Consider the following 12184-nt stretch of genomic DNA (forward strand, 5'->3'; position numbering starts at 1 on the left):
TGCAGGACAATCGAGCCGTTGAATATGACAAGATGCTCTGGGAGAAAGCTGCAGGTGAAAAAGGATCATTGCAGAAACCCAATTGGGAATCCAGGATCTCAACCTCAGAGGCAGATATATTGTCAGTGCCGATTGTTAAGTTGCCATTTTCTGTCCCTTGTGACCTTTATTGTTCATTTGTTCATTGTTTTTCTTTCACTTTTGGAAGACATGTTAAGCTTTTACCTCCTCAAACAGAATTCACCCAGCAGGTGCAGTGCGGCATCTCGCACGGTAACGCCGGGAGAGGATCTGATTCGTGATTTAACGGGAGGCAGAAACCTCAGCAAGCAGTCAGCACCTATGGAGAGGTCTGGGTGGGGCTGACAATTTCGGGTCACATGGTCAGACTCTCCCATACATGCCACGTCACTCCAGCAACGTCTGATTAAGTTTTCACCTCAGGCGATCTGATTGATTGTTTCAACGTGTTCGACAGTTTGAAAGGCACTTTTGTGTTAAGAACACAGCCGACAGGTTATTCCAAATCCCAGAGGGAACATAAGAACTAGGAGTAGGTGCAGGAAAATCAGACACTCGGACTGGCTCCACCATTCGAGACCATCATGGCCAATTTCACCTCCGCCTCATCTCCACCGCTCCCCACAGACTTTCACCCCGCTCCCCTTAATCCTCCACCCCGCTCCCCATAAATCTTCACCCACCTCCCCATAACCCTCCACCCTGCTCCCCATCGACCTTCACCCCGCTCCCCATAACCGTTCACCCCGCTCCCCATAACCGTTCACCCCCTCCCCATAACCCTTCACCCCCCTCCCCATAACCCTTCACCCGCCCCCATAACCCTTCACCCCCCTCCCCATAACCCTTCACCCCGCTCCCCATAACCCTTCACCCCCCTCCCCATCATCCTTCACTCCCTCCCCATAACCCTCCACCCTGCTCCCCATCGACCTTCACCCCGCTCCCCATAACCCTTTACCCTGCCCCATAACCCTTCACCCCCCCTCCCCATCATACTTCACCCCCTCCCCATAACCCTTCACCCCGCTCCCCATAACCCTTCACCCCGCTCCCCATAACCCTTCACACCGCTCCCCATAACCCTTCACCCCCCCTCCCCATAACCCTTCACCCCCCTCCCCATAACCCTTCACCCCCCTCCCCATAACCCTTCACCCGCCCCCATAACCCTTCACCCCGCTCCCCATAACCCTTCACCCGCCCCCATAACCCTTCACCCCGCTCCCCATAACCCTTCACCCCGCTCCCCATAACCCTTCATCCCGCTCCCCATAACCCTTCACCCCCCTCCCCGTAACCCTTCACCCCCCTCCCCATAACCCTTCATCCCGCTCCCCATAACCCTTCACCCCCCTCCCCATAACCCTTCACCCCTCCCCATAACCCTTCACCACGCTCCCCATAACCCTTCACCCCCCTCCCCATAACCCTTCACCCCCCCTCCCCATAACCCTTCACCCCCCTCCCCATAACCCTTCAACCCCTCCCCATAACCCTTCACCTGCCCCCATAACCTTTCACCCCGCTCCCCATAACCCTTCACCCGCCCCCATAGCCTTTCACCCCGCCCCATAACCCTTCACCCCCCCCATAACCCTTCACTCCCCTCCCCACAACCCTTCACCCTGCCCCATAACCCTTCACCCCCCTCCCCATAACCCTTCACCCCCTCCCCATAACCCTTCACCCCGCTCCCCATAACCCTTCACCCCGCTCCCCATAACCCTTCACCCCCCCCCATAACTCTTCACCCCTGCCCCCATAACCCTTCACCCTCTCCCCATAACCCTTCACCCCGCCCCCATAACCCTTCACCCCGCTCCCCATAACCCTTCACCCCGCTCCCCATAACCCTTCACCCCGCTCCCCATAGCTCTTCACCCCGCTCACCATAACCCTTCACCCCCTTCCCATAACCCTTCACCCCGCTCCCCATAACCCTTCACCCTGCCCCATAACCCTTCACCCCCCTCCCCATAACCCTTCACCCCGCCCCCATAACCCTTCACCCCCCTCCCCATAACCCTTCACCCCGCCCCCATAACCCTTCACCCCCCTCCCCATAACCCTTCACCCGCCCCCATAACCCTTCACCCCGATCCCCATAACCCTTCACCCCCCTCCCCATAACCCTTCACCCCCCTCCCCATAACCCTTCACCCCCCTCCCCATAACCCTTCACCTGCCCCATAACCCTTCACCCCCTCCCCATAACCCTTCACCCTCTCCCCATAACCCTTCACCCCCCCTCCCCATAACCCTTCACCCCCCTCCCCATAACCCTTCACCCACCCCCATAACCCTTCACCCCGCTCCCCATAACCCTTCACCCGCCCCCATAACCCTTCACCCCGCTCCCCATAACCCTTCACCCCACTCCCCATAACCCTTCATCCCGCTCCCCATAACCCTTCACCCCCCTCCCCATAACCCTTCACCCCCCTCCCCATAACCCTTCATCCCGCTCCCCATAACCCTTCACCCCCCTCCCCATAACCCTTCACCCCTCCCCATAACCCTTCACCCCGCTCCCCATAACCCTTCACCCCCCTCCCCATAACCCTTCACCCCCCTCCCCATAACCCTTCACCCCCCTCCCCATAACCCTTCACCCCCCTCCCCATAACCCTTCACCCGCCCCCATAACCCTTCACCCCGCTCCCCATAACCCTTCACCCCCCTCCCCATAACCCTTCACTCCCCTCCCCATAACCCTTCACCCTGCCCCATAACCCTTCACCCCCTCCCCATAACCCTTCACCCCCTCCCCATAACCCTTCACCCCCCTCCCCATAACCCTTCACCCCGCTCTCCATAACCCTTCACCCCGCTCCCCATAACCCTTCACCCCGCTCCCCATAACCCTTCACCCCTCCCCATAACCCTTCACCCTGCCCCCATAACCCTTCACCCCGCCCCCATAACCCTTCACCCCGCCCCCATAACTCTTCACCCTGCCCCCCATAACCCTTTACCCCCTCCCCATAACCCTTCACCCCGCTCCCCATAACCCTTCACCCCGCTCCCCATAACCCTTCACCCCGCTCCCCATAACCCTTCATGCTGCTCCCCATAACCCTTCACCCCCTTCCCATAATGCTTCACCCCGCTCCCCATAACCCTTCACCCCACTCCCCATAATCCTTCACCCCGCTCCCCATAGCTCTTCACCCCGCTCACCATAACCCTTCACCCCTTCCCATAATGCTTCACCCCGCTCCCCATAACCCTTCACCCCACTCCCCATAACCCTTCACCCCGCTCCCCATAACCCTTCACCCTGCTCCCCATAACCCTTCACCCCCCCTTCCCATAACCCTTCACCCCGCTCCCCATAACCCTTCACCCCCTCCCCATAACCCTTCACCCCGCTCCCCATAACCCTTCACCCCACTCCCCATAACCCTTCACCCCGCTCCCCATAACCTTCTGGAATGTCCAACAAGGTGAAACATGCGTTCTGTAATGCACCGACTGATTGAGATATATAAGACTATGAGGGGTTTGGGCATGTACATGGGAAGCAGCTGTTCCCCTTGGTTGAGGGGTCAATCACAAGGGGGCATAGTTTTAAGGTGAGGGGCAGGAGAATCCGAGGGGATTTGAGGTAAAGAAAATTCACTCGGAGGGTTGTGAGAACCTGGAATGCACGGCCTGGGAAGGTCGTGGAGGCTGGAATCCTCACAACCTTTTCAAAAGCACTTGGATGAGCCCCTGAAACACCATCACACCCAATGGGTATGGAACGTGTGCTGGTGAGTGGGATTTGGGGTAGTTATTAACGGTGCAGACTCAATGGGCCTTTTCTGCACTGTACAACTCTATGACTATGAATCTACGTCTTCCCTGTCAATCCCCTTTGACATCTTATACACCTCAATTAGATCCCTTTCTAACTCGAGACAATTGCCCTCAACTTTGTTTTTCAATTTAGTACAATGTGAGGGAAAGTTTGAAATCCAGAGACTGATGACTCAGACGTTTTGTGATGATTTTAGACAAAATAAATCTTTATTAAACATTAAAACAATCAGCAAAAAAGTCAACAGGAAGTACACAGAACTAAAACAATAGCTATATACAGGGGGCGATACTCCCAAATGGAGCCTATGTATTCGCGCTGTCGGAATGCCGTAGCGTTTCAGGACAGCGCGAACCAGGCCCGGGTACGACCTATTCTGTCCCCCACAGGGGGCCAGGATGAAGCTGGAGTGGTTCACGCCGCTCCAGCCTCCTTTCCCTGCACCAAATGTGCGCCGTGCCAACCCGCGCATGCGTGGGGGACTTCTTTATCGTGCCGGCCCCGACTCAACATGGCGTTGGTGTTCAGGGGCCGGCCACGCAGGGAAGTAGGCCCAGCCGGGGGGGGGGGGGGGGGGGGGGGGGGTGGGAGAGGCCAGCCCGCCGATCGGTGGGCCCCCCTGGTGAAGGAATCCCCCCCCCCCACAGGCCGCCCCCTGACAGTTCGCGCAGAGTTCCCGCCGGCAGCGACCAGGGGTGAACGGCGCCGGCGGGACTCTGTCGTATCTACGCGGCAGCGCCGCACCAAACGCGCCGGCGCAAATGGCACCGATTCTCCGCACCTCGGCATTGAGGTGTCATGGCGCGGGTGCGGTGATTCTCCGGCCCGGCGCGGGGCTCGGAGAATCGCCCCCACAGTGTCACTAACTTTACCCAGTTATAAAGAACAATACAGCACAGGAACAGGCCCTTCGGCCCTCCAAGCTTCTACCAGTCATGATACCACCCTTGGCTAAAACCCTAAAGAAATATTTTCAAACCTTTTTATTTCACTACCTTCAGAGATAATTCTCCCCAAACATCAAAAGCCTCACAGGTTATAAGGGAATAAGCAGGAAGGACCCTGACAAAGTACTATAAACCAAATCCAGTAATGGTTACCACACATGGCAGTTATATCTCTTTGGGGTAGCTTCTGAGGTAGAGCAAGACAACTGTCATTTTTTCAAAGCAGGCTTCCTTTGCAGACATGACTTGCTGGGAGTTCAAATAGTTATTCCCATTGTTGGCAGAGCTCTCAAAACAGCCTGAATGTTTCTGATATACAGTTTTCCCTTCTGCTCATCCCTTATTTCAACAAACCTCTTCAACCCTTAATTGTTTTGCGAGTGCACCGTTTAGAATGCAAAGATAAAGTTCACATCTTGTCTCCTCCTTTGAACCGCTAGAACCTCACCCCAGCCCTTTATGTTCCATTCCTCATTGTTACCAGCTTGCCTTTGGTAAACCATCTGTTTGTAGTGTTGCTAGGTTCATTAACGTAGCTTCATTAACCTCGACGAACAGTCCTGTCTTCAAACACTTCCGTTTTCCAATGGTTTATAAAAATTTATATAGCCAGCCCAAAATGTTCCAATTTAATGGATTTTCCTGATGTTTCCATGCCGTCGTAACTTTTCCTGCCACAATGTGAGGAAAACGCGGGACAGGAATGTGGAGAGGGCCCAGAGGAAGGTATTTAAGAGCAGAGAGGGATGTGGCACTGCAGAGAGATGGAGAGAGCGAGGTAGGAGATGAGAGATCTGGGAGGGGGGGGGGGGCAGCAAAGTGGCAAAGCAAAAAGTGGGGTGGATGGGACCAGGTGTTTATTTTTTGAAATACATTCTCTCGTGAGGTGTGGGTGTTAATGGCAAACCCAGCATTTATTGCTCATCCCTAATCAGCCCCTGAGCCACATGCCTCTATCGAGGACTATTTCAGGGGGCTGTTAAGTGTTGGCCACTTTGCTGTGTGGGGGCCTGGAGTCACATGTAGGCCAGAGCAGGTAAGGGCGGCAGATTTCCCCTCCCCTAAAGGGAAGTGCCAGGGGCCCAGGTTCAATTCCGGCCTTGTGAGGCTGCCTGTGTGGAGCCTGTAATTTCTCCCCGTGTCTGCGTGGGTTTCCTCCGGGGGCTCCGGTTTCCTCCCATGGTCCAAAGATATGGAAAGCTTAGGTGGATTGGCCACACTAAATTGCCACTTAGCTAGGTTTCGGGGATAGGGTGGGGGAGTGGGCGTGGGTAGGGTGCCTCTTTCAGAGAATCAGTGCAGACTCAATGGGTACTTCAGACTCTATAAACCCTGATAGACAAGGGGAACAAGAGGTTTGGAGGCTAGATAGCAGAATCAAAAACCGCAATGGCATGATGGCTCGACAAACCTTGGGCGAGATTCCCCAGTACAGCAGGCAGCGGGATTTTATCTTCCCACCGTTGTCAATTGGATTTCCCATTTTACCACAATTCCCGCTGACTGGGATCGCAGACAATGGGAAAAGTGAATTGAATGGCCGGAGATTTCTGGCCCCTGTGTCCAATATCCATGGAGACAGATGGAGAGGTAGAGAGAGAGAGAGAGAGAGAATAAAGTGCAGAGCGCCAGCCATTACTGCTCAAAGTTACAGTCCAGTTCGTTCATTTCTCACGCCGAACTCGATGACCTCACGCTCGAACGCGTTCGCAGGAGAGAAAAGTTGCGGATCGCCACCTTGGGCCAAAAGAACAAGCAGTAGCCGGCCGCTGTGCCCAGGAATCCCACAATCAGGCCTGCAGCTAAAGTCCCGAGCTGACCTGAATCCAGAGTACTTTCTTCCCAGGGTTCTGCCACTTCAGGCTCTGTCAATGAAAGACAAGGTTACTTGGGACAGTTTAAATCAGAAATCAGGCATGTTCAAAAAACCCTTACCCAAACCATCACTGATGTTGCCTTATTACATTTTCACCAGTATCTGTGCCCTCTCCTTCTCTCTCATAGCAGAGGTACCAAGGAGAGGTCATAATATACAACAGCCAAAGTTTAATGGAATTCCTACAGTGCAAAAGGAGGCCATTCACCATCAGATCTGCACTAACCCTCTGAAAGAACATAATAATAATGTTCATTAGTGCCACAAGTAAGCTCAGTGCAATAAAATTATTGTGAAAATCCCCTGGCCACACTCCGTCTCCTGTTCGGGTACACTGAGGGAGAATTCAGAATGTCCAATTCACCTAACAAGCACGTCTTTCGGGACTTGTGGGAGGAAACCGGAGCACCCGGAGGAAACCCACGCAGACATGGAGAGAATGTGCAGACTCCGGCACAGTGACCCAAGCCGGGAATCGAACCCGCGTCCCATGCGCTGTGAAGCAACAATGCTAACCACCGTGCTACATCCTATCTCGGCCCACGCCCCCACCCTATCACCCTATCCCAGTAACCCCACCTAACCTTTTGGACACTAAGGGGCAATTTAGCATGGCCAATCCACCTAACCTGCACATCTTTGGACTGTGGGAGGAAACCGGAGCACCCGGAAGAAACTCGGAGGATGTGATAAATGGTCATTTGGATAATCATGATCTGATTGGGCATCGTCAGCTTGTTTTTATGAATGGGAAATCACGTTTGACGAATTTGCTGGGGGTTTTTGAGGATGTTACGAACAATTGATAAAGGCGAGTTGGCGGATATGGTGTATTTGGATTTTCAGATAAAGTGCCCCACAGGAGGTTGGTTAGTAAAATGAAGCAGGGCATACTGACGTGGATAAGGATTGTCTGACTGGCAGAAAACAAGAGTGTAGGATTGAGTGGGGCGTTGGCAGGAAGTAGCTAATGCGGTACAGTAAGGATCAATCCCTGGGCCCAGCTGGGCACAGTACGTATCAGTGGATCAGGTTCACGGATGATCCACAGCTCGGTGGGAATGTGTGTTGTGAGGAAGATGCATAGTGGATACCAGGAGGATTTTGATGGACTTACTGAGTGGGCAGGAGGAACATAGCAGACGGAATATAATGTGGGAAATGTCAGCGTTTAGCACTGTTGCTTCACAGCACTAGGGTGCCGGGTTCGATTCCCGGCTTGGGTCACCGTCTGTGCGGGGTCTGCACGTTCGCCCCGTGTCTGCGTGGGTTTTCCTCCGGGCACTCCCGTTTCCTCCCACAAGTCCTGAAAGACGTGCCGTTAGGTGAATTGGACATTCTGAATTCTCCCTCCGTGTACCCAAACAGGCGTCGGAATGCTGGGGAGGGGTGCTTCCTGGGGAAGGGGAGCCCTCAGCAATGAGTATGGGGGCATTCCATGGGGTGTTTGTGTTATGTTTAATGTTAATTGTTTTTTTAAAGGGCTCCCCACTCTGTCAGAGAGAATGCCAGCAGTGCAGGAGTCCATTCAGCCCATTATGTCTGTCCTGACCCTCTGAAAGGAGACGCTACCCAGCCCCCCCCCCTCCCCCCAATCCCTGCAACCCCACCTAAACCTTTGACTCTAAGGGTCAATGTAGCATGGCCAATCTACCTAACCTGCAAATCTTTGGACAGTGGGAGGAAACCGGAGCACACAGTCCTTGCACAATTCAACCAATAAATACTTTTGTTTCTCTTACCCCAGTACACCACCTTCACCTCATTACTGATGGTGTGCAGCACTTCACAGGAATACAGGTCCCCGGCCGCAGGTCGGATCTGTGCGTAACGGAGGACACGGAACCGCCAATCGTCACCAAACGAGAGCCTGGAGGAGTTAACGCCAGCGTCGAGGGGCTCGCCGTTCACCTGCAGAGTGACATTGATTGTCGGAGGGAACGCCCCATTCACCAAACAGGTCAGGATGTTGATCTCGCCGTAGGCTACCTCCCGTTCTGGGTAGAGGAATATCTCGCCAATTTCTGAAACGACCCAATTAAATATTTCACTCCGAGCCGGCGCCTCCCGCCCAGAGCTTCCTCATCCCACTTAAACCGTGAGAGATAGGAACAGGGGTGGGCCATTCAGCCCCTCGAGCCTGCTCCGCCACTTAATAACGTCATGATTGATCGACCTCTCACTAAGTCCACGTTTCTGCCTTATCTCCGCAAACGTGGATCCACCTGATTAATAAAAACCTATCCATCTCTTGCCTTGAAAATGTTCAAGGATGGCCACAGCTTCCTGGGTTGAAGAATTGTAAAGTCAGCACTCCCTGGGAGAAGATATTCTTCTTCAAATCCATCTTAAAACAGCTTCCCCTTACTCTACGACGATGCCCTCTGGGCCTAACCTCTCTGGTGAGTGGAAACATCCTCCCAACATTCCCCTCTGAGAATCTTACATCTTTCCATCATATCACCTCTCATTCTTCTGAACTCCAAGTAGTACAGCCCCAACCTATTTCATCCTTCCTCGTACGGCAGACCCTCCCATCCCCGTAGCATCCCAGTACACACATAGAAACATACATAGCAAATAGAAGCAGGAAGAGGCCATTCGGCCCCTCGAGCCCGCTCCGCCATTCATTATGATCACGGCTGATCATCAAGTTCAATACCCTGATCCCGCCTTCCCCCCATATCCCTTGATCCCTTTAGTCCCAAGAGCATGGTAGCACAGTGGCTAGCACAATTGCTTCACAGCTCCAGGGTCCCAGGTTCTATTCCCGCGTGGGTCACTGTCTGTGCGGAGTCTGCACGTCCTCCCCGTGTGCGCGTGGGTTTCCTCCGGGTGCTCCGGTTTCCTCCCACAGTCCAAAGATGTGCAGGTTGGGTGAATTGGCCATGATAAATTGCCCCTTACTGACCAAAATTGTCCGTGGGGTTGCTGGGTTATGGGGATAGGGTGGAGGTGTTGACCTTGGGTAGGCTGCTCTTTCCAAGAGCTGGTGCAGACTCGATGGGCCGAATGGCCTCCTTCTGCACTGTAAATTCTATGAAAATTCTATTAGAGCGATATCAAATTCCTTCTTGAAATTACACAACGTTTTGACCTCAACTATCTGTGGGAGTGAATTCCACTGATTCACCGCTCTCTGGGTGAAGAGATTTCTCCTCACCTCAGTCCTAAAAGGTTTACCCCTTATCCTCAAACTATGGCCCCTAGTTCTGGACTCCCCCACCATCGGGAACATTCTTTCTGAATCCACCCTGTCTAACCCTGTTAGAATTTTGTAAGTTTCTATGAGATCCCCTCTCACTCTTCTAAACTCCAATGAATATAATCCCAACCGACTTAGTCTTTCCTCATATATCAGTCCCACCTTCCCAGGAATCAGCCTGGTAAACCTTCGCTACACTCCCTCCATAGCAAGAACATCCTTCCTCAGATAAGGACACCAAAACTGCGCAAAATACTCCAGGTGTGGCCCCACCAAGGCCCTGTATAATTGCAGTAAAACATCTCTATTCCTATACTCCAATCCACTCGCTATGAAAGCCAATATACCATTTGCCTTCTTTACCGCCTGCTGTACCTGCGCGCTCACTTTCAGCGACTGATGCACGAGGACACCAAGGTCTCGCTGAATATCCTGTCATGTGAGAGTACCTTTAAGAAATGGGTGTTTATTACTGCAGTGATGTCAGAGAGTGGGTGGAGCTGGGCTGTCTGTCAGCTTTTTACTTTCGCTTTAGGCTTTTTTGCTGCAGGGTGGGTTTGGTTTCATTTTAGTTGTGGAGAAACTGCAATCACAGCAGGATGTGTGTGAATCTCTGCAAGCTTATGTATGTCCATTTGCTGATTTCAACGTGGTAACTGTTCTCAGTAGTGAAGTTAAACCTGAGGTACCTCTGTTAAAGGTTTTGTTTTTGAGTTTAATGGATGTTAAAAGGACAGCTTAAGGATTACTTAGTGTTGTATTCTTTGGGGATTGTATTTGAATTGATGGTTGCTAAGATGGTTGCTGTATGGGCAGGATTCTCGCCCCCCCCCCCCCCCAATCGGGTGGGAGAATCGCCCGGGCGTCGAGCGAATCGCGCCATGCCACCCCGACCCCCGAATGCAATTCTCCCATCTCCCCGAAACCAGCGGCGCGCGAATCACGCCGGGCCGCTCGGAGAATCGTCAGAAACGGCGAGCGGCGATTCTCCGGCCCGGAAGGGCCGAGAGCGGCCTGTGAGAGGGGAGGGGGGTGTTCCAACCCCCCCGGGGAGGCCCTTTGGAGTGGCCTGGTGTGCGACCGGTACCCACCGATCGGCGGGCCGGCCTCTCGGTCGTCGGGCCTCCTTTCTTCCGCCAGCAAGCCTGGATCCATCCGCCATTTTTGTGCGGGTCGGCCTGGGGGAGGACGGCCACCGCGCATGTGCTAGTTGGCGCCGGCCCAACTGCGCATGCGCGGGACCCAAGGCGCCACGTCTTTTATGCGGCGCGGGTCTCTGACGCCGCGCCGATGCCCCGCCCCGTAAATCGCGTGACGCCCCTACTAGCCGCACGGAGGGGGGAGAATAGGGGTCTGGGAACGGGTGCCAACGCCGGAGTAAAACAATCCGGTTTTTACTCCAGCGTCGGCACTTAGACTCCTGTTGGGAGAAACCTGCCCTGTATGTTTTAAAAAGGTTAACTTTAATTCATAGAATAAACATTCTTTTGTCTTAAAAAATACGTTTCCATTTCTGCTGTACCACATCTGTAGAGTGGGCCGTGTGCTCCCCATACCACAATCTAGTAAAAGTTGTGGGTCAGGTGAACTCCATGATACACTTTGGGGTTCCCTAAACCCTGGCCCTAAACAATCCACCTCTCTCAGTTTACACCCATTCAAATAATCTGCCTTCCTATTTTTGCTACCGAAGCTGATAACCTCACATTTATTCACGTTATGCGCATCTGCCACGCATATTCCCGCTCACTCAGCTTTCTCCAAATCCCACTGAAGCATCTCTGCATCTTCCTCACAGCTCACCCTCTGGGGTAAACCTCTTCTGTACCACCTCCAATAATAACATGCCTTCCCTTAAATACGGGGACCAAAATTGTACCCAGTATTCAAAATGTGGCCTCACTAGTACCTTGTACAGTTGCAGAAACTCCTCTTTATGCTCGTGCCCCCTTGAAATAAAAGCCAGCCTTCCATTTGCCTGCCTATTACCTTCTGCTCCTGAATTCTAGCTTTCTGGCTGTCATAAACCCCCACGTCATTTTGCGTAACAGCTTTCTCCATTTTAGTGATAATTCATCAGCTCATTCTTTCTCCCACGATGAACAATCTCACTATTTCCCACATCGATAACCGCCTGCCAATTTTCTGCCCGTCACACAGCGATGGAATGGAAGGATTGGCTGCCAACATGATGACACAGAGTTAAAAATCGCCACTGGGGACCAAGGCCCCCATGAAAATATGCCAGAGTCCATCGACTTTGCCCCCTACTGTCCTGGCTCATACGACAGAGGAGTTGTAGAAATGTTCACTGCCGTTAGACAGGCAAA

General features: G+C 53.1%; 1 protein-coding gene across 1 annotated transcript; it reads right to left on the bottom strand.

Annotated features, from left to right (window-relative positions):
- Positions 1-6226: 6226 nt before the first annotated feature.
- Positions 6227-11915, bottom strand: LOC119955887 (beta-2-microglobulin-like). Its single transcript, XM_038782540.1, has 3 exons — positions 11844-11915; positions 8392-8662; positions 6227-6638 (listed from the first exon to the last, which is right to left on the bottom strand). Exons 1-3 carry the CDS (start codon positions 11913-11915, stop codon positions 6445-6447), a joined length of 537 nt encoding a protein of 178 aa, XP_038638468.1. The 3' UTR covers positions 6227-6444.
- Between the last annotated feature and the right edge of the window lie 269 nt (positions 11916-12184).

Source organism: Scyliorhinus canicula, chromosome 21 (assembly GCF_902713615.1).
Source record: "Scyliorhinus canicula chromosome 21, sScyCan1.1, whole genome shotgun sequence".
NCBI classification, from domain to species: Eukaryota; Metazoa; Chordata; class Chondrichthyes; order Carcharhiniformes; family Scyliorhinidae; genus Scyliorhinus; species Scyliorhinus canicula.